General features: G+C 43.4%; 1 protein-coding gene across 2 annotated transcripts in view; it reads left to right on the top strand.

The window, feature by feature from the left end:
• LOC137517677 (uncharacterized) overlaps positions 1-22,479 on the top strand; it is a 72,426-nt gene that overhangs the window by 20,784 nt on the left and 29,163 nt on the right. For both annotated transcript variants that reach the window (XM_068234669.1, XM_068234667.1), the window contains 2 exons: positions 14,307-14,451; positions 15,345-15,493. In XM_068234669.1, the coding sequence (XP_068090770.1) occupies positions 14,307-14,451; positions 15,345-15,493 (294 nt within the window). The remainder of the gene's footprint in view (positions 1-14,306; positions 14,452-15,344; positions 15,494-22,479) is intronic.

Genomic DNA, 22,479 nt, shown 5'->3' with positions numbered 1-22,479 from the left:
GTGCTGAGATCAACAGGACTTTGACTTTTCACTATATTACTAGTGTCCTGTACTTCAGCTGATAGCCGTTTTACAATATTGATTACACTTCTATATATTTTTTAATGCAGATACAGTCCCTTCATACTTTAGGGCCCTACATGCATTTTTTTTATTAATGTCTGATATATTTTTATTTATCCATATTGACCTTAATTTTTATATAGACTTTGTATTCCCATAAGGGATTTACATACTACAATACTCCTTGGGAATCGTTTTTAAAATTTGCCATTAACTTTTGATTTACTTGCCCTTGTATTAGCTGTTCCAGTCTAGTGGTGACTCATTGAGCTGTTTAAAGTTGATTTTATTAATTGTCCCCCTTGCTCAAGACTCTTTTAAATATTGGGCCAAGTGGTACAATATTGTGATCTCTATTCCCCAAGTGTTCACTAACTTGCATTTTCTAACATACAAACTATTTTCTCCTCCAACCCAGTTGCCCATGTAGATGCAGGCTGTCCTACTGCAGAGTATATACAGTAGCTGATTGAAAAGTTGGCACATTTCTGTGAAACACCAATTTTCCATATCCATATCCTTGTACTAAAGAGGATCAATATAAAGTGTACCTGTGGCGATATGTGACATGATGAGATTAACATGTGTATGTATAGTATAAAACATATTAACCACTTCACCACTGAGGGGTTTTACCCCTTGAACACCAGAGCAATTTTCACCTTTCAGCGCTCCTTCCATTAATTCGTCTATAACTTTATTATTACTTATCCCAATGAAATGAACTATATCTTGTTTTTTTCGCCACCAATTAGGCTTTCTTTAGGCGGGACATTATGCCAAGAATTATTTTATTCTAAATGTGTTTTAATGGGAAAATAGGAAAAAATGTGGGAAAAAATTATTACTTTTCAGTTTTCGGCCATTATCGTTTTTAAATAAAGCATGCTACTGTAATTAAAACCCATGAAATGTATTTAACCATTTGTCCCGGTTATAAAACCATTTAAATTATGTCCCTATCACAATGTTTGGCGACAATATTTTTTTTGGAAATAAAGGTGCATTTTTTTCAGTTTTGCATCTATCCCTAATTACAAGCCCGCAGTTTATAAAGTAACAGTGTTATACCCTCTTGACGTAAATATTTAAAAAGTTCAGTCCCTAAGGTAACTATTTATGTTTTTTTTTATTGTATTTTTTTTTTTTAATTACAAAAAAAAAATTAAAAAATTGGGGAGTGTGGGAGGTAATGAGTTAATTTATTGTGTAAATGTAATGTTTGTTTATGTAAAATGCTTTTAGGGTGTAGTTTACTATTTGGCCACAAGATGGCCACAGTGTGTTTGTTTACATGCGACCTGTAAGCGTCCTTCCGGACGCTTACAGGAAGCAGTAGGAGGCTGGAGAATCACAATGATCGTGCTGTTTCTAATAGAAGCAGCGCGATCATTGCGGGGGCTTAGATCAACGAACGGGAATGGATTTTCCCGTTCATTGATTTCCGTGCGAGCAGGCAGCGGCGTGCACGAGCGGCGGGTGCGCGCGCACGAGCGGCGGGAGCGCGGACAGCGGCGGTAGCGCGGAAGGTACGGATTTCTCCGTCCCTGGTTTTTTAGGGGGGAAAAAAGGGACGGAGAAATTCGTACCGCGGGGGTTTAAGTGGTTAATAACCAGGCCGTTTTACTTGATTTATTTTGCTGCCTGAAACAGTTCATTTCAAAGCATGGAAGTGACAGCTTCTGTCTTGTTAGTTGGGAATATAGTAAACATCACTGATAATCATATTACAGCCATAAAAGTTTTTGTGGCAGAATACAACATTTGAGGGCAAGGTAGAATAAAATACATGAACTATTGACTTTTTTCTAACTCTGGGACACTTTATAGGCTGATTACAGACAGTAAAAGATTCAACCTACTTTGTGAATATTTAAATATAAAAGAAAAACCTGGCATACCCCAAAAAGTCATTTTTAGGAGTAGGAGGATACATATTATAGTCTATCTGTTAGGATTCCCTGCCTCTGCAGTGATCAGCAAGCACTGGAGCTGTTCCAATTTGCATATGCATGTTTCAGGACTCTGTTACTGCAGCAATGAGCTGGCAGTGACCTTGATACAATTTGCATATGCATGGGAGTGTTCCATCACCTGCAGGGTAATTGCTCCATTAGTTGAAGCATTTAGCATCCTGAGTTCCCAGTAGGCTTGGCTGTTGCATTGCCTTGCCTTGCCTAGCCGAGCTTAGTGCAGCTGGACCCTAAGCTTCCTTGTTTGCTGACTCTTGTATCTGGCGTTCATGTCCTGAGTTCCTGTGTCCTAGTTCCTGTTCTGAGTATGTGGATTTCAAGCCTGTGTTCCTGTTGATGTCCTGAGCTCTTGGAGTTCGTGCCTGTACGCCTGTTCCTGCTCTGAGTATCTGGACTTCAAGCCTGAATACCTGTTCATGTCTGGAGTACCTGGATTTCCTTGCCTGTATGCATGTTCCTGGTTAAACCTGTTCCTGGATAACCTGCATGTCTGTTCCTGATTTAACCTGCATATCTGCTCCTGGACTTTTATCCGTTTGCCAGTCACTGGGTAATATTCCTGCATATATGTACTTGTGTTGCAACCTGTTCCTGCATTATGTTTTGGAAACCCTGTTTGAACATTGCATGTACCTTTCACTGTAAATAAACATCTCTTGCATCCAGTGGCGGACACAGCCAGCAGTGGGCCCCTGTGCAAAATTGTAATTGTGGCAAAATATGGGCGTAGCTACAACCTGCGGCAAAAAATAGTGGATAGAACCGGCGCGGCAAAAAAATGGGCGTGGCAATGACCGGATGAGGGCGGAGCTAACTGTAACTTAAAGCGAACTCGGGCTGAGGGTTTATTTCCTTTTAAACAATACTAGTTGCCTGGCGGCCCAGCTGATCTATTTGGCTGCAGTAATAAACTGAATTACACCAGCAACAAGCATGCAGCTAATCTTCTCAGTTCTGACAATATTGTCAGAAACCCCTGACCTGCTGCATGCTTGTTCAGGGTCTATGGTTGAAAGAATAAGAGGCAGAGGACCAGCACGGCAGCCAGGCAACTGGTATTGCTTAAAAGGAGAGAAATATGGCAGCCTCAATATTATTCTCACCTCAGGTTCCCTTAAAAAGTGCAAGACAAAGACAGTGGGCCCAAGTTTTGGTGACCCTTTCCCCAGAAAATTCACATAATTGTGCAGGTTTTCTCAAGAAAATACACATCATGTCGGCAGATATGCCCAGAAAATACGTGCAATCATGTTGGCAGATATGCCCAGAAAATACGTGCAATCATGTCGGCAGATATGCCCAGAAAATACGTGCAATCAAGTCGGCAGATATGCCCAGAAAATACGTGCAATCAAGTCGGCAGATATGCCCATAAAAAAAATACGTGCAATCAAGTCGGCAGATATGCCCAGAAAATACGTGCAATCAAGTCGGCAGATATGCCCAGAAAATACGTGCAAACAAGTCGGCAGATATGCCCAGAAAATACGTGCAATCAAGTCGGCAGATATGCCCAGAAAATACGTGCAATCAAGTCGGCAGATATGCCCAGAAAATACGTGCAAACAAGTCGGCAGATATGCCCAGAAAATACGTGCAATCATGTCGGCAGATATGCCCAGAAAATACATGCAATCATGTCGGCAGATTTGCGCAGAAAATACATGCAATCATGTGGCAGACCTGCCCAGAACATACACCTGCTAATATAAATAAAAAAACAAAAACATTTACTCACCTGCAGCAGCAGACCTCCTGTCCCAGCCTCCATCCGGCGCGCAGCTCCCATGGGTGGTTAGGTGGATAGGTAGCCTGGTGGGTGGGTGAGTGGGTGGGTGGGTTGGTAGCCTGGTGGGTAGGTAGCCTGGTGGGTGGGTGGGTAACTAGCCCGGTAGGTAGGTAGGTAGCCTGGTGGGTGGGTGGGTAGGTAGTTAGGTAGCCTGGTGGGTGGGTTGGTAACTAGCCCGCTTGGTAGCCGGGTGGGTGGTTAGGTAGGTAGCCTGGTGGGTGGGTAGGTAGCCTGGTGGGTGGGTAGGTAGGTAGCCTGGTGGGTGGGTTGGTAACTAGCCCGGTAGGTAGCCGGGTGGGTGGTTAGGTAGGTAGCCTGGTGGGTGGGTAGGTAGCCTGGTGGGTGGGTTGGTAACTAGCCCGGTAGGTAGCCGGGTGGGTGGTTAGGTAGGTAGCCGGGTGGGTGGTTAGGTAGGTAGCCGGGTGGGTAGGTAGGTAGGTAGCCTGGTGGGTGGGTGGGTAGCCGGGTGGGTGGGTAGGTAGCCTGGTGGGTGGGTTGGTAACTAGCCCGGTAGGTAGCCGGGTGGGTGGTTAGGTAGGTAGCCGGGTGGGTAGGTAGGTAGGAAGCCTGGTGGGTGGGTAGCCTGGTGGGTGGGTGGGTAGGTAGGTAGGTAGGTAGCCGGGTGGGTGGGTAGGTAGCCTGGTGGGTGGGTTGGTAACTAGCCCGGTAGGTAGCCAGGTGGGTGGTTAGGTAGGTAGCCGGGTGGGTAGGTAGGTAGGTAGCCAGGTGGGTAGGTAGGTAGGAAGCCTGGTGGGTGGGTAGGTAGCCGGGTGGGTAGGTAGGAAGCCTGGTGGGTGGGTGGGTAGGTAGCTGGGTGGGTGGGTGGTTAGGTAGCCGGGTTGGTAGGTAGGTAGGTAGCCGGGTGGGTAGGTAGCCGGGTGGGTGGTTAGGTAGTCGGGTGGGTGGTTAGGTAGGAAGCCTGGTGGGTGGGTAGGTAGCCGGGTGGGTAGGTAGGTAGGAAGCCTGGTGGGTGGGTAGGTAGCCGGGTGGGTAGGTAGGAAGCCGGGTGGGTGGGTGGGTAGGTAGCCGGGTGGGTAGGTGGTTAGGTAGCCGGGTGGGTAGGTGGTTAGGTAGCCGGGTGGGTAGGTAGGTAGGTAGCCGGGTGGGTAGGTAGCCGGGTGGGTAGGTGGGTAGGTAGCCGGGTGGGTGGTTAGGTAGTCGGGTGGGTGGTTAGGTAGGAAGCCTGGTGGGTGGGTAGGTAGCCGGGTGGGTAGGTAGGTAGGAAGCCTGGTGGGTGGTTAGGTAGTCGGGTGGATAGGTAGGAAGCCTGGTGGGTGGGTGGGTAGGTGGTTAGGTAGCCGGGTGGGTAGCTATCCGGGTGGGGGGCCCGACTCCTATCCTCCCTCCCTCCCTTCCTCACCTCGGGGGGCCCCCTCCCGATATGCGCGGCGGGAGAGCGAGCGAGCGAGCGGCAAATGCAGGAAGTCTTCAGGGCTCTCCAGGCAGACGCTAGAGGCCCAGCCGCTTAGTCTCCAATATGTCTCCAACTGGAGACATATCGGAGACCAAGCGGCTGAGCCCTCTAGCGGATGCCTGGAGAGCCCTGAAGACTTCCTGCATTTGCCGCTCGCTCGCTCGCTCTCCCGCCGCGCATATCGGGAGGGGGGCCCCCCGAGGTGAGGGAGGGAGGGAGGATAGGAGTCGGGGCCCCCCGGGGGGAGAAAATTAAAAAAAAAAAAAAGATATAGAAAAAAAAAAAATTAAAAAAAAAAAAAAATACTTAATGGGCCCCTGAAGAAAACGGAACTTCAGGGGCCCTCGTGCGGCGGCACGGCCTGCACGGCCGTATGTCCGCCACTGCTTGCATCAAATACTGGACGTCTGCATATATTTGGGAGTTACCAACTGCACCGAGTATGGCCGAGCATGACATTATCTCATCGGTTTATTTTCACCTCGGGTTCACTTTAAGCTTGAAACAATTGTCTTCAAGTTGGTTTGTCTTGACTCAGTAACATGAATGAGCTATAGGCATTACTGCACACCAGTGTCTCTAGATGTCCACTATCCCCTTTGGACTACCAATACCTTCTGTAATCTGCTATGCAGCGTTTACAGTTTAGGGTATTTGGGCATCTACCTCCTGGCTGCTTTTAAAAATAAAATCAAATGTTTTTATATTCAGTATACGGTATGTAAAAAATATATCAGAGAGAACAAAAGCATTCTCTGTAAAATATGTTCAGTTTCAGAAACAATTGGAATTGGTGCAGTAGTTTCTGTTTATTTGATAGCTATACAATGCATTCAGATTGTATTTTTCTGGAATTCATTCAGAGCAGATTACATAAATGGAGTACGCAAATAACTCATATCATTCCATGGATGAAAATGAATTGTCCTGTGTTTAAATAAAAGCTGGAGTTGAATAGACTTAAGTACTCACTGCCACGTGAAAATGCTTAGCATAAATAGCAGTTTATAGTATTGTATCAGCTTTTCCAATATAGGTATAGTGTGGGAGCCCTGGCTTGTATAGACATCTGTGTGCAACCTTTTGCATAAAAAATCATGTAGCCAGAAATTTCTCACAAGTCCGTCAATAAAGTGAATAAAAACATGTAGCGTCAGCTCACCGTACTCTGACCCACTCCCTGTGCACTCGGGAGGGGTAGGTAGTCCTTTGCCCAAGCCATCACAGAAGCCGCACCTACCTTCTGTGACGGCTTGGGAAAAGGACTACATACCCCTCCCAAGTGCACAGGGAGTGGGTCGGAGTACGGTGAGCTGATGCTACATGTTTTTATTCACTTTATTGAAGGACTTGTGAGCAATTTCTGGCTACATGATTTTTTTATGCAAAAGGTTGCACACAGAATGAACTTTGATCACAGCAATACTGCAGCATAGTGACTCCATTTTCCAGAACCTGCAAGGAAGATTTTCTCTCTCCTGTTTTCTCCCTTTGTTTTTGGATGATTCAAAATCCGGGTGCTGAGTTGGCAATTCATGTTTAGTGATGCAGGACTCTAACAATACTGAATGGTAGGGTAATGCAGATATATTGGTGACGGAACATTAGTGCAATATTGCGGCAAATAGTCTTTACAGGTACTCATGTACAGGTCTTCATGGTTTGAAAGGGGTGGTGCAATACTTGGGGATCATGGGTATATATATTGTGTGTAAATGTGAAAATTGTCATAATACACTTTTTGGTATATCATGCATGATCTCTGAGTGATTTGTTATACAATTTGATCGGTTGTGTCAAGCACAAGGCAGTAGGGAGTTATTGAGGCTTACACTATACAATCCTTTTAATAGATGAGATGTCAGTTTCTATATAAACCTTGAATTTAATGAGGGTCTATTACCTCCTTAGCGGTAATCACGAGTTTAGTTCGGGGCGGAAAAAAACATGCCAGGAGTGGTATCCCCGAGCTGAACTCGTGGTAGCAATGCGCGCAGCGGGCGTTTTAACTCACCTCCTGGGGATCTCGACATCGGCCACCATTCTTCTTCCTCTCCTCCGAGGCTCTGCTTCCATCTGGTGAGATCGCCGTCTCTCATCATGACGACAGCCGGCAATCTCACTATAGGGTTACAGCGCCACCCAGAGGACTGAGGGAATACTGCAGCGCTGGATCCCAGGAAGGTGAGTGAGTGCTGGGCTGCTACAGAACTCCCTGGCAGCATGATTTTTTCCTGGTTTTAGGATCTAAAAGCATGCAAAAAAATTGTGCCGCTTTTAGACCCTAAAATCTGGAAAGAATCATAACGCCAAAAGGGTTAAAAAACAGGTTGATATTTGATGAAGATTGCATCTACACAGTACCAGAAATGCCTGTCCTTTGTACAGTCGATGCTGGATTGAGAACAGGAGGGTAGCGATGTTCTAATAGCTTTGTACTGCATTGGGCAGGACAATACTGACAGCAGAAACCTCAGTTGATATTAGACAAGATTTCAGCTGAACTGGTGCAAGTAGTGTAGCAGTTAAACAATTGATATCAGGAAGGGATTGATGATTAACCAGATCTGCCACAGCATGTAGCTATCTTCATGAAAATCTGTTACAAACGAGGGCCCCTTCAATCGATGTCCTATTGTTTTGTCAAAGGAACATTGATCGTGAACGGCTGTTCTTCCAGCAGATTGACATGACTGGTGCACTGGGGGGCCATGACTGGAATGGTATGAAAGGCTTTGTACTGCATCAAGCAATAAAACAATTGCCAGATCTCTTTGGAGATCTGATCTAAAATCGAGTGGCTCAAGTTGTTAAACAATCAATATACAATTTAATGGAATGGAATACTTTATGGTAATACAATATTTCTGTATATCTTGTCTACCAAGCATGAACCTCACCAAATAAGGCTACATTCACATGGGGTGTTGCATTGCTTCAGACAATGTAACTGTATTGGTAAAGCAACTCAAATGTATTGTAATATCTTAGCAGTGCAGTGCAGTGAAATCCGTTGGTATAATGCAGTGCAGGTGCTAACAGGTGCAGTGAAGCATACTTTGTATATTTATATGTAGTATGACTTTTCCTCTCCGTTGTGTACCGATTTCACATTTGCAGGATATGCAACACAACACCGTACTATGAACGTATCCTTAATGCCTCCATTTTTTATGAATTTATTTACTCCTACCTAGTTCATACTATTTAAAAAAACACTTAGCGTATTTTTCGGCATGTAAGATGCTCTTTTTTCCCCCAAAAAGGGGGAGAAAAAGTTCCTGCATCTAATATGCCTATTACAGGGAGTCGCCGACTAAGGAACGTCCACCGATACTAACTACCGACCCACCGTGATGTTGGGGACTCCCTGCATTGTCCCTGTGTGTTCTCCTCCGCCTCCCCTTGTGTCCTCTCTGCTGATGATGCGATCAGCAGAAGCCATCAGTAGGGGAGCAGTACGGGAGAGGAGAGGTCTGTGACCCGGTGCTGTTGCTGCTTCTAACTATACATGTGGAGCGGAGGGGACACAAGGGGCAGCAGAGGGCACACATGGGGGAGCAGAGAGCACACATGAAGGACAGAGGAGACAAATGGGGACAGAAGGACACACATGGGGAACAGAAAGACGCACAAGGGTGGCATGCTGGATCTATCAAAAATCAATGTGCTGTGTGTGGAAGGAATTAATTAGAAACTGATTAAATTCATATCAGAGGGTGATCAATAGGATAGGCTTCGAATTGAGCTACCTTTAAAATCACAATGAACAAATAGTCGTGGCTGACATTTTGTTTTCAAAGTCTCACACAGATGATGTCATATTTTATACAAGCTCAGCCTATACCGACAAAACAAACACCTTTTCTACACTTTGAATGAGGTCTGCACCAGAAGCCGTGGCTGGATTGTGTAATGGATAAACGCACCACATCTGAAGTAGGATACTGCGGTTTGAATCCTGTTTGGAGCCACTACTTCTCTGGCAAAACTCTATCATGCTCCAGGGTGGCCTACTGATTGTACCTTCAGTGGTTTCCGCACTCAAGTACTTTGAGTCAGACAGAAGAAAAACATTATATAAGTGCTAACATTTCATTTAACAATTAACACCACCTCTCCTACTGCATACAGTTAGCAGTGGCGTCCCACAGGGGTCTGTACTGGGTCCAGTGCTCTTCAATTTATTTATTAATGACCTAGTAGATTCAGTAGTGAGCAATGTTGCTATTTTTGCAGATGATACAAAATTGTGCAGAATCATCAACTCTCAGGAAGATAGGGACATATTGCAACAGGATCTGGATAGGATGGCAATATGGGCACATAAATGGCAGATGAAATTCAACGTTGAAAAATGTAAAGTCATGCATTTTGGTCGTACTACCATACAAAATAAATAGGATACAGTTGGGGACATCAAACTTGGAGAAGGACTTAGGAGTACTCATCGACAACAAGTTAAATAATTGCACTCAATGCCAAGCCGCTGCAGCTAAAGCTAACAAAATTTGGGGTTTATTTAGTCTAGAGAAAAGACTCCTTAGCATAGCCGGCATTTGACTTGAGCGACCGGAGCGGTCGCTCAGGGGGCCGGCTTCCAGGGGGGCGCCTATAGCTGGTTGCCTATACTGAGGGCATATACACCTGATTTCCTATACTGGGGGCACCTATAGCTGGCTACCTTTACTGAGGGCACCAACACCTGGCCACCTATACTGGAGGCATCTATGCCTGGCTACCTATGGGGGGATGGAGACCTTCAACTGACTTCCTATACTGGGGGCACCTATGCTTGGCAACCTATATTGAGGGCACCTATACCTGGCTACCTACCTATATTGAGTCTGAAGGCTTTGTTTTGGGGAGGCACACTGCGGCTATAACGCGTTGTGCAAATTGTCGGTGCTGTACTTTCATTCTAAAGGAGGGGGGGGGGGCTAACTGTTCCACTGATTGTTTTTATTAATATTCCTGCAAGGTTCTAGCCTTTATTTTTAAGTGTATTCAGGATAATGCATGCTTTCCATCCATTTGTAGTTATTATTAGTATTTTTTCTATTATACATATGTGACGTGTCACAGAGATCTGAGCATTTGTGTTACAACGTAAAAAAGGTTGGGAACCACTGTCCTAGGAGATATCTCAGGAGAAAAGGTGAATTGCATATGAGCCTGTGTGTGTGCACGTGCGTGTGTGTGCTCGCACATGGGAAGAGGATGAAGGGGGGGGGGGCATAAAAATCAGGTTTCGCTCAGGGCGCTGTGAAACCTAAGGCCGGCCCTGCTCCTTAGAGGGGATCTAATTAACATGTATAAATACATCAGAGGGCAATATAAAAGCTTGGCGGATGAGCTTTTTGTCCCTAGGCCTTCTCAAAGGACTAGAGGACATTATCTGCGCATGGAGGAAAACCGTTTTAGCCATTTATTTAGGAAAGGGTTCTTTACAGTAAGAGTGATTAAGATGTGGAATGCATTGCCACATGAAGTAGTTATGGCAAACTCTATACCTGCATTTAAAGGGCGCTTAGATGCTTTCCTTGCATTGAAAGACATCCATGACTACAATTACTAGGTAATGCCTAATGATGTTGATCCAGGGATTTTATCTGATTGCCATCTGGAGTCGGGAAGGATTTTTTTTCCCTTTTGGGGCTAATTGGACCATGCCTTGTAAGGGTTTTTCGCCTTCCTCTGGATCAACAGAGATATGTGAGGGAGCAGACTGGAGTTGTACTTTGTACTCTGGTTGAACTCGATGGACGTATGTCTTTTTTCAACCCAAATAAGTATGTAACTGCCATATACAATATCTACACACATCACTACTGTTACTATTCTCAAACTTGTCCCTGCCTATGTCTGTACTAATCTTCCCCACTGCTTGCCCATGCTCATGTCTGTATTAATCCCCCCCACTGCTTGCCCATGACCATGACTGTACTAATCTCCCCCACTGCTTGCCCTTGACCATGACTGTACTAATCTCCCCCACTGCTTGCCCTTGACCATGACTTTACTAATCTCCCCCACTGCTTGCCCTTGACCATGACTGCACTAATCTCCCCCACTGCTTGCCCATGACCATGACTGCACTAATCTCCCTACTGCTTGCCCTTGACCATGACTGCACTAATCTCCCCCACTGCTTGTCCATGCTCATGTCTGTACTAATCTCCGCCACAGCTTTCCCATGCCTGTGTCTGTTCTAATCTCCTCCACCGGTTGCCCATTCCCATGTCTGTACTAATCTCCCCCACTGCCCCCACTGCTTGCCCATGCTCATGTCTGTACTAATCTCCCCCACTGTTTGTCCATGCCCACATCTGTAGCAATCCACCCCACTGCTTTCCCATGTCTGTACTAATCTCCCCCACTGCTTTCCCATGCCCATGTCTGTACTAATCTCCCCCACTGCTTGCCCATGTCTGTACTAATCTCCCCCACTGCTTGCCCATGTCTATACTAATCTCCCCCACTGCTTGCCCATGTCTGTACCAATCTCCTCCACTTCTTGCCCATTTACAAACTAATCTCCCCCACTGCTTGCCCATGTCTGTACTAATCTCCCCCACTGCTTGCCCATGTCTATACTAATCTCCCCCACTGCTTGCCCATGTCTGTACCAATCTCCTCCACTTCTTGCCCATTTACAAACTAATCTCCCCCACTGCTTGCCCATGTCCATACTAATCTCCCCCACTGCTTGCCCATGTCTGCACTAATCTCCCCCACTGATTGCCCATGTCTGCACTAATCTCCCCCATGGGTTGCCCATACCCACGTCTGTACTAATCTCCCCTACTGCAATCTACCCTACCAACTGAGTATACATTTGCTATTGTAACAGTATATGCAGTAAAGCAGATGGGGTGAAAAGGGCTGCAAAATGTTTAGCTTTGTGCATACTTATGACTTGGTGAGACAAATATAGGAAAACATATGGTAGTTTTACATCAAGCTATATACTTTGTTTTCTAGCAAGTTTCTGAAAAATAAAATTATAGCATCTGCAGACTGCTGTTGAAAGGTAACATTTAATGACATCCAGGTACAAAATTACTTGTATAATGTTGAGTAGATTTTTATGCTAAAATGAAGAATGAAGAAACCTTTTAATTTTGCTTTAAATTCAAATGCTGGGTTAGGAGCAGTATATTTTCCCTCAGAAAGATGCATCTGTCTTCCTTTATCAGTTGCTAATGAGTCAAACACTAATTATCATGAGATATTGTTCTCATAATTACAGAAGTACCACTAGCGTTTGAAGCATTAAGCCCAGTGTGTTTCAAATGCACATATTTTATGAGCATTTTCCAGCATGGGTGTTTTTAATGTGCTTGCATGTATCTTTATTCATGCTGTAGTGTATTTGTGCACCTCATTATGAATAGCATTTGAACAGTTTTCTATTGTTGCCATGGATACATTAGTTTACAGCTATGGAAGTGTAACTTTTGAGTTAAAAAAAATATATAGCTGCTGAAATCAAATACTCATTTGACAAATACCTATCAGTCATGTACCATTGTGGTTATTGCGGGTTAAAAAATAGGTCTGTTTAGTTAAAGGAAACCTAAAGTTAAAAAAAAATCCCATTTACTTACCTAGGGCTTATCCCAGCCCTCTGAAGTCCTCCTGCTCCCTTGCTGTCACCCCGTTTGTCTGTTGTCCCTCTAAAGGTGGCCACGAATGGTCCAATTTCTAGCAAAAAATCGTTCGAGCGAGCAGAAATTCTGATCGGAAGAAGAATCGTTCACTACACCATCAACGAACCAATCTTTGCTTCCTATTTATCACAACCACTCAAGAAAATCCAAATTTTGGTTTGATAAAGGTGGCCACTAACTGTCCAATTTCTAGCGAAAAATCGTTCGAGCGATCAGAAATTCTGATTGAATTGGTTGTAAACAACCTCCATTGATGGACACAATCAATTATGAACGAGTGAAAAAAATGTCGTCCAAATGAATTTTCGTCAAACCAAAATTTGGATTTTCTTGTTGGTTGTGATAGATAGGAAGCAAAGATTGGTTCGTTGATGGTGTAGTGAATGATGTATTACAATATTTCACTTCCGATCAGAATTTCTGATCGCTCAAACGATTTTTCGCTAGAAATTGGATCATTAGTGCCCACCTTTAAAATCCAATCGGACTACTATTTCTATAATGGTTCATAATGGATTGTGCCCATCATAAGTAATTTGGCCTACTGACGAGTCGGCCGGCCACTGCACATGCACGGCACTGGCCACGCTTCCTCTATCCTGCTCCTGCGGTTGGGAGTGTTCTGTGTATACACAGAGGCTGTTTATTCTTACTGCGCAAGCGCAGAAAGCTCCTGGCCATGTCAGCATGATAGGGGCCGCTCATCCAGCATTGGAGGGGGACACCGGAGGAACGGCTAAGCGCGAGAGGACAGCGAAGGACCAGGAAGACTTCAGGGGGCTGGAAGAAGCACTAGAGAAGTAAATGGGCAGTATTTTTTTTTTTTACTTTAGGTTTCCTTTAATTCCTTCTTCCAGCAGCGATAATTTTAGATCATTTTCTTGAAACACCAGCCCTCCAAAACACCCATCAATTTCTTTTAACTGTGTTACAAGTGTATGCATACCATTCAGAGAGTGCTAGCATTCAAATATGTTGAAGCCATTAAGCCAAACTACTGTTAGATGTTGTAGTGATTTTTAACTGAACTTCAAATGTGCAGTGGACAGACCCTGTACACTGTGCGGACATTATTAATATGTTACATGTACAGAATAGGGGACGGTAACTGGTCGAAGGCTGTTCAGCTTTCAATCAATCTGTAATCAACCAGTGTTCAACCGCTGGCTTGTGTAGCACTGAAGGTTGTCATAGAATTTTTTTCAATAAATGTGAGATTTCACTTTTTTTTTTTTTTTTAATTCATAATTTTTTCTGTTGCATCATGTCCTGGATCTTGCTTATGACTAGACAATCTAGAGTATAACGTTCTAGCGTTCAGTCTTTTTTATGTATGTATGTCTCACTATAAAGTGAATGGTTTATTTATTTATTTATTTTTGCTATTTTCACAGGCTTCTTATATTTGCCAATGTCTTCTTAGCTTTAATCCCAGTGACATGCTTCCTGATGCTTCACATGTCATACAGGAATTGTTACCGCTACAGAGCCTGGATGTCACAGCACCAACGGTTTGATCTATGGTGCATAAGAATACTGGTAAGGGTATAGAATATAATAATATGCCTATAGCCTACTTATTTAATACAGACTCATATTCCACCTTTCAAATAGCTGTTTGAGGCTAAACTGGCCTTCATTAGTGCAAGGTATGGTTTGATAGGGCTCTAAAGGTAGTACTATCAAGGTAGTTGAAGAATACACAGTAAAGCCTCGGCAAATCAGAGCATAAAAAAATAAAATAAAAGCACATATATATATTAAAAGGCTATGCTAAAAACAAATTTGCCATACTCCTATAATGCATTGCTGCAGTTCAAGTGAGTAAATATGCCAATCATTACTTTACGTCCTGAACAAGCCAGACAGAAATAAGGGCCATTAACGTTCAGCATATCTATAGCCTATTACTTTTACAGACCCATATCATTCAGCTAGCAGATTCCTTGAATTTAGATGGACAGTGTAAACCGCATGTCAAAATTTTTCATATATTTCCAAACATTTAAGCATATGTGATAAACCAAAGTGGAACTGAGACGCAAGCTCTTAAATCCCACCCCCTCAAAAAACAGTAACGGAATGAAACTTCTTTTGGATTTTTATTGTTACTGTGTTTCCATTTATGAAAATTTCCATCATTTCCTGTCCAGGCAGGAAATGGGAACATCTAAGAGCCATTAAGACTCCCCAACCAGTTCTATATTGGTGCCAGAAAGCCAAGGGATAAGACATATAGCACATATGGAAGCATACACCAATAAATAACTAAGAGTTTCCAGTATGTTTATACCTAATTACCTCAGAGAAATAGGTAGTAATTAAGAAATTAACGGTAAAAAAAAGAGAAGTAACTCAAATTTACAGTTTTTACTACGGCACCTAGGAATGTGAATGTACTTGGGTATACACTAACTACATCTGTTTTATAGGTACATAATGGGCTGTCAGTGTATGCCACTTGGACATGTATTGCAACAATTATCAATTTTGGAATTGTACTCAAGCATTGCACTCCTATGGAGGATCCAGATGCTAGCACCATTGCCCTTTGCCTTGCTTTGTTTACCATTTTATTCTGGTAAGATTCAGAGCTTTTAATATCAATATGTATATGCAGATTTTTTTTAAATAATTATTGATATGCATGCACTGTAATAACCTAGGTCAGTTTCAGTTGATAAAAATGAATTATAAAATTGTGCGCTCAGTAAGTGCCTAAAACTACCCTGGAAACCTGGTGCCCAAATGACTAACATTTGTAGATGGTTGCCTACAACCATTAAGTACTATTCTACTGGCCACACTGGGTACCTAAATGACCGCCTGGGCACCCAGTTACCAAAAATTAACATGGGTGTGTATTACAGGGCTTCCAGACCCTGTCCTCAAATACCACAAACAGTATTTGTTTTGCAGAAAACCACAAACATTCACAGTTTAGTGTCTCCATAGAGCTGATTAACTACATATATAGATTTCCACAAAACTTGCATTGTTAGTGTTACTTAAGAACATAGTTGGGAAGCCCAGGTCTACTACACGCCTGCCAGTCGTGGCACCCAATTGACTTGAGCCATGATTTCCTAGTAAATTACTTCTAATGGATGCAAGAGAAGGAGGGAGGGATAGGAACTGTTTACACTGCATGATAGTCACCGTTGATGGCTTGCAGATAGAACCTAAAGTTTTTATATTGCAAAAAAGAAAAGTAATTGAATATTAATTGAATATGAACTCAGCTCCATGGAATGATGATTAATCAATAATAATAACCTAAACCATGAATTTAGGATATATCCTGGGTATCCAGGAGCCATTGTTTCCATCCATTTGGTAAGTTATGCAACTGTCCCTATGTAGGGTGTGTTTTCATGTATATAAAATGTGGGCCCCTCATTAACTTGGCATCCGATGGAGCGTACACTGCCCGAGACGTAGGCTTCAATTCACTAAGATCTGTTTGGTACGTTTTTTTCCTAGTGGTAAATTACCATTTGCGATAAAAAAAAATTGTTTTCTTTTCAATTCTTCAACATTTTTCCAAATGTGGGTATAGTTTGGTTAGAAACTCAGAATCAGAATCAACGGTTTTCATACTCAGAATTGGTTGTGGTACACATGGCATAGGCATTGTTACTAACATACAGTACAGGACGAACATGAGATATACATGACAAGCATGAGATATACTGTACATTTACCGTGTATGAGATATGCATTTGAGATGGGCCTAGCAGCATGCATTGGGGAAGGGGGGTCATCTATTTGAAACACTAGCAGCTAGGGTTTGGAGCAAGTACTGTCAAGAGTGATGAGAGTTCAGAGCACTGCCACAGACAGACATGGTGTGAGGAGTTGGAGTTCAGGTGGAGGAAAGTTTGAGGGAAGATTGTCTCTGTGCCTGGTAGTTTTGGAGAAGATAGTTCTCTAACGTCGGCCCGTTGGCAGAAACTCGAAGAAGCGACTGCCAGGGTGGGAGGGGTCATGTGAAATCTTGGAGGCCCTTGTCAACAATCTCGCCATGTGGAGGAGGTCTAGCGGTGGCAGGGGCGATCCTATGATCCTTTGTGCAGCATTTATTACTCTTTGAAAATTATGCTTGTCTTTGGCGGATGCCCCTGCATACCAGACGATGATGGAGGAGCAGAGGATGGATTCCGTGGTAGAAATTGAAAGTGTTCAGTAATTGACAAGGTAACAGTGCGGAAGTTCCTGAATATTGTGGGATTTTACTGAGTAAAACACTGAAATGTAGTCATTTCTGGGAAGGAGGAGGTATTTAGAGCACGCGACACAATTTTTGCAAGAAAAAATTACAATGCGACGTTGTGGCAATCTGACGTGTTTCCAAAACTACGTTACTGTGCGTGTCTGCGTCGACGTGCAGTGGACCAGAAGTCATGTAAGTCTATGGTAACGCGTGTCAGTGTGAATACCCGCCGCTGGTCTTACACGTCTCGCATGCGCGGGAGCGTATTTTTGCTATACATTTCCATGCACATCATCGCTTGGCTGGCAGGAAGTGAGCGTCACTTCCTGCTTGGCTGGATACCAACAGGGAATACCGCGTAGTAACGCATTATTTCCTGAAGGAATGATGCAGTGCACGACACCGCTGATGCCAATTTGCAGTGTGAAACTGGCCTAAGACTTAGGTAGAGAGGTTACTGTTAGATATAGGTACAGAGGGTCAGTATATTTAGTGCTAGGTATGGGGAGGTTAATTTTAGGGGATAATGTAGGAGGTTAGCATTAGAAAACGACAGTAATAGTAACACGCAAATTCCCAATGCAAAGCCATAATTTCCAATTGTCAAATAACGGCAATACCAGGTGCCCAAATTATCATGAACCTCTTTTACATACACTCTTTTTACACTACTCTAGATAAGCAACCGTTACAGTTTCCTAAAATTATTCAGTTCAAGATTATAATTACTGTATATGCTTATAATAAAAATGATTATACTAATTTATGTAAAAACTGTTTATTTCTTCAAACACATAACTTCCAAACAGCAATATCATTTCTCCCCCAAAGTGGCACAATTATTTCCTGTGCACCAGAGTGCAAGGTTTATCTATTGAATCAAATGCCCTTTGAGTTGATTTTCCAAATATCCTACATCTCCATATCACATAAGTGCATAAGTTACATCCAGACAACAATTAAGATACAGTATGTACATAAACCAGTCTGAAGTAGGCTGAGGTGGCTGTCCTGGGCCACCTTGGATGAGACTCTAAAATGAGCACAGGTGTCCCCAAGTCATGATGGATCTTTAAAGTGTACCTGAGATGGGCAAAAAATGTATATTTACCTGGGGCTTCCTCCAGAGGACATTGGCTCCCTCGCTGTCCTCCCTGGTTGCCTCTATCCTCCGCTAGCCAGCAAATCTACAAGTCGGCTTCAGTCAGTGCAGACGCAGTCTTGCCGCGTGGCCCCCGACATCAGTAGTACTTTGCAGGTGCACAACATTTCCCTCCTTGGGAGCGAGACAGGGTGTGCGCACAACCAGGCTATGCATGTGCGACGAAGCACAACTTCTCAGATGTACAGGGATGTACAGCGGGGGATTGGAGTGGCCCAGGAGGAAAGCGAGTTAGCCAACAGCCTGAAGGAGGGCTGGCGGAAGCTCCAGGTACGTATAAAATGCTTTCCTTTTTTTTTCATCTCTGGTTTCCTTTAAGTGACAGCAGTGGCTGAGTACATTGTTCCCATCCTTAACCTGCCACTGGAAGCTGCTTCTTAGTGGTCTGTGCCATCTCTCCTCTTTTCCCTAGCAACAGAACACCAAGGTGGCAGGTCCAGTACTCTGCTTGTTCCTTGCAATGTCACCAGTTTAATTGAGCTAGATCCTAATGCTCGAGTTAAATAGTGCGTGTGTATGCACCTTTACCCTTCTAGAGGAGTCAAGCAAATGTCCGGCTCACATAAACACCCTATGGATAACAAAGATCGTATGTATGTATGTATGTATGTATATGCTTATATACTTGTATCTCCCCAGCAGCATGCTCTGTAGTTGTTGCAGCCAGCTCCTGCTGCCTGCACTTATGGCATGGGGTGGCTCTGGCAGGCAGCTTGTCCATTTTCATAGTACAAGCTGATGGCATATTTAGTTTTCCACCCTCCGACATGTAATTCATGACATCACTTTCTTATTCTACCATGTCCCTCTACAAGCATCTATGCGTTTCTATGGCAACAGACATTAATTTTCTTCAGGACACTTGTGCTGGGCTAGATGTGGTCTTTTAACGGCTTGATATAGTTCCTGCAATACATTTACATTTCCAAAATCATACTCCATCCTCAATTGTGAGACTTACTATTCTTAAAATGATTTCATCCAAGCCTTTTCAGAGAGGATTCATTTTCTCTTGAGAACCTTGTTTTTCCCAAAGATTTTACAGCTGTATGAAAGGGAACTCCAATATCACTATTTGAACACCCATTCTGCTAACCTTTACAGAGCTTAGTTCTTAAAGGAGAAATTCAATATTTTCCATACCTTATGCATTCTGCAATAATGGATGAGAAAATATCTGCCTATTGTTAATTATCCAGAACTGCACACATTCCTTATTACAAAGCCCACTAATATCTTCATAAAAAAGCTTATAGTTCAAATTCATGATATAACCCCGCAGGATATAGAGTTACCAAACTGTAAGTCCACTGGGTTCATCTCTGGACATCTGATATATATGTTTTTCGGCTCTTCCATTTTCATGACCCTTTTTATTGCAAGGTGATATCTATTGTATCGTATACATCTGTGGTAGACAGTGTATTGGTTGCACAAAGCATGTGCCCAAGGATTTACATCTGAACATTTTAAAATCATCTTAAAGGGGGTTATGATGTATGTTAAGAGCCACAATCAGTGGCTACCGTGTTTCCCTGAAAATAAGACACTGTCTTATATTAATTTTTGCTCCAAAAGATGTGCTAGGGCTTATTTTCAGAGGATGTCTTATTTTGGGGGGAAACACTGGTAGTTTTCATATACAAAATGTATATACTGCATGCCATGCTGAAACACAAGCAGCTGCACAGAGCCTGTGGTTTGCAGATATTTTCTCTCACTTACAAGAAATTGATTCTGCTGATCATGTGGGTAAGAGTCTATTTCTTGCCGGCAGAGAACTCTGTCAGGCTCCCAAGAGCTATGATAGGATAAGATGTGTGTCCTGGGAAAAGGTGAAGAGGTGACATGCTGTTGATGCTTATCAGGAGAGATCAGGAGGGCTGGCTCCAACAAAAACACAAATTGCCTAACACATACACAGGACTGCAGAACTCACATTATACTGCTTCTCTCCTGTATCCAGGCTTTTTATTGCTGATGTCATTTGGGCTGCTGCCAGGTAGGGCTTACATTCCGGGGAGGGCTTATATTTAAAGCATGCTAGGAATTCCTGCTAGGGCTTATTCTCAGGGGATGTCTTACTTTAGGGGAAACACGGTATTAGCGGTAATTTTTGCACAGGAGGCAACTGCTATGCAAACTGTGGTTACATATAGCGGGCCCAAATTGTAGCCACAGTATATTAGGCTACCTGATAAAATAGCATGCATCGGGGTGGCCCAAGTACCATTAATAGGCGCTATTTGTGGATGTTTACATAGGCGCCTATAGCAGTCCTGAAAGTATTGGCAGGTGGGGGGAGGTATTTAGAGTTAGATGGGGGGGAGTCCTTAGTGTTAAGCAGTGTATTAGGGGGTATTAGGTTTAGGCATCACCACTTGGGGGTCTTAAGATTAGGTATCAACAGGGGAGGTCTTTAGAGTTAGGCATTGCTGGGGGGATCGGTCAGGGTTAGGTATCGAGAGGGATGGCTCGTGTGAGGCTAAAGGTGGCCACACACGATACAATAAAATGATCCGATTTTACAGTAATTCGCTAAAAACGATCGTATCTCCCGAAAAAAATCGAAAGCTTTTTTTTCATTCGACTGAAAAATCCGATCGGATTTTCCGTTTTCTTCGATTTTAATCGATCCGGACTGCCAGATATTTTTCTTCAATCTTTCTAAAGATTGTATGGTGTGTGTTGGATTGTCAATTTATTAATATACACACCCTAGCAATTTTGTTAGAGTTTCCAATCATTTTTATCATAATTGGGGGGAAAATTGAACATAGGTGTGTGGTACATTGGTCATATTTTTGAAATGTTACAATCAGTCAGAAAAATTGATTGCAATTCTTAAATTGAACAGATATTTAAAAAATTGTATGGTGTGTGGCCACCTTAAGACTAGCTTTGGTCAGCGTAAAATATTGGTAAAAATTACCAGAACTAGCCAGTTACTAGCGGCAATCTCCAGCAACATTTTTTACCGCAGCAACATTTTTACACATACGCATTATAATACACCCTTATCATTACATTATAAAGAAAACCATGACTCCCAGTTGCAGGATATTGCTTTATTTGCAATGAAAAGCACAGTATAAATTGAAGTGTCTGTATTCTGCAGTAAAAATTAGCTATTTATAATACTTTGCATACTTACAATTCTTTATTGGTTGTAATAGCCATGTGTCTGATTGCCTTAATCGCAGCATACAACTAGGATGGCCAGACTTGTTCCGCTTCACAGTTGTACGGTTTTTCCTCTACCATTGCATCCAGCACAAGGCTATATCAATTTTCTTTCTGTTGATCACAGCATCTGCTATGCATGTAATAACATGCTGCTCTGGTATTTGGGCCTTTAAATTTGTTTTTCTGACTTAATTTTATTAGAACATGCATTTCAGTAAAACATTCATCATTTTATTTTTAGGTTACGGTGAAACTTTGCTTGTCATCCTCTATATCCTCCTTTGTAGGACACACGCACTCCCTCTCTCTCTCTCTCTGCCATATGCAAATCTCTTTTTCACCTGAGTTTTCTCCTAGGAGATCATTTTTCCTCTTTAATTTTAAATAACTTTCCGGGCACTTTTCAACTAAAAAAAGTACCAAAAAGTAGGTGAGAAAGTACTATCAAAATTGTTTTGAACATTTTCTTGTTTTCTGGTGGCTTAAAGAGAGTCTGAAGTGAGAATAAATCTCGCTTCAGACCTCATAGATAGCAGGGGCATGCGTGCCCCTGCTAAAACGCCGCTATCCCGCGGCTTAACGGGGGTCCCTTCACCCCCAAATCCCCTCGGTGCAACGGGGGATCTCTTCCTGGTTGGGGCAGGGCTAGCCGCCGCAGCCCTGCCCCACGCGCGTCTGTCAGCACGTATCTCCGCCTATCCCCCGCCCCTCTCAGTCTACCTTTACTGAGAGGGGCGGGGGAGAGGCGGCGATGCGCCGCTGATAGACACGACTGGAGGCAGGGCTGCAGCCGTTAGCCCTGCCTCCAGGAACGACCAATTCCACGACTAACGTTTGCGGGGGTGGGTTTGGGGGTGAAGGGACCCCCGTTTAGCGGCGCGATAGCGGCGGTTTAGCAGGGGCACACATGCCCCTGCTAACTATGAGCTCTGAAGCGAGATTTATTCTCGCTTCAGAGTCTCTTTAAAAGGCATTTTATTAACAAGGTTTAAAAATTTCACCTAGC

This window comes from Hyperolius riggenbachi, chromosome 5 (genome assembly GCF_040937935.1).
Source record: "Hyperolius riggenbachi isolate aHypRig1 chromosome 5, aHypRig1.pri, whole genome shotgun sequence".
NCBI classification, from domain to species: domain Eukaryota; kingdom Metazoa; phylum Chordata; class Amphibia; order Anura; family Hyperoliidae; genus Hyperolius; species Hyperolius riggenbachi.
Note: the sequence above shows the minus strand (reverse complement) of the source record. Positions and strands in the feature narration are given on the sequence as shown.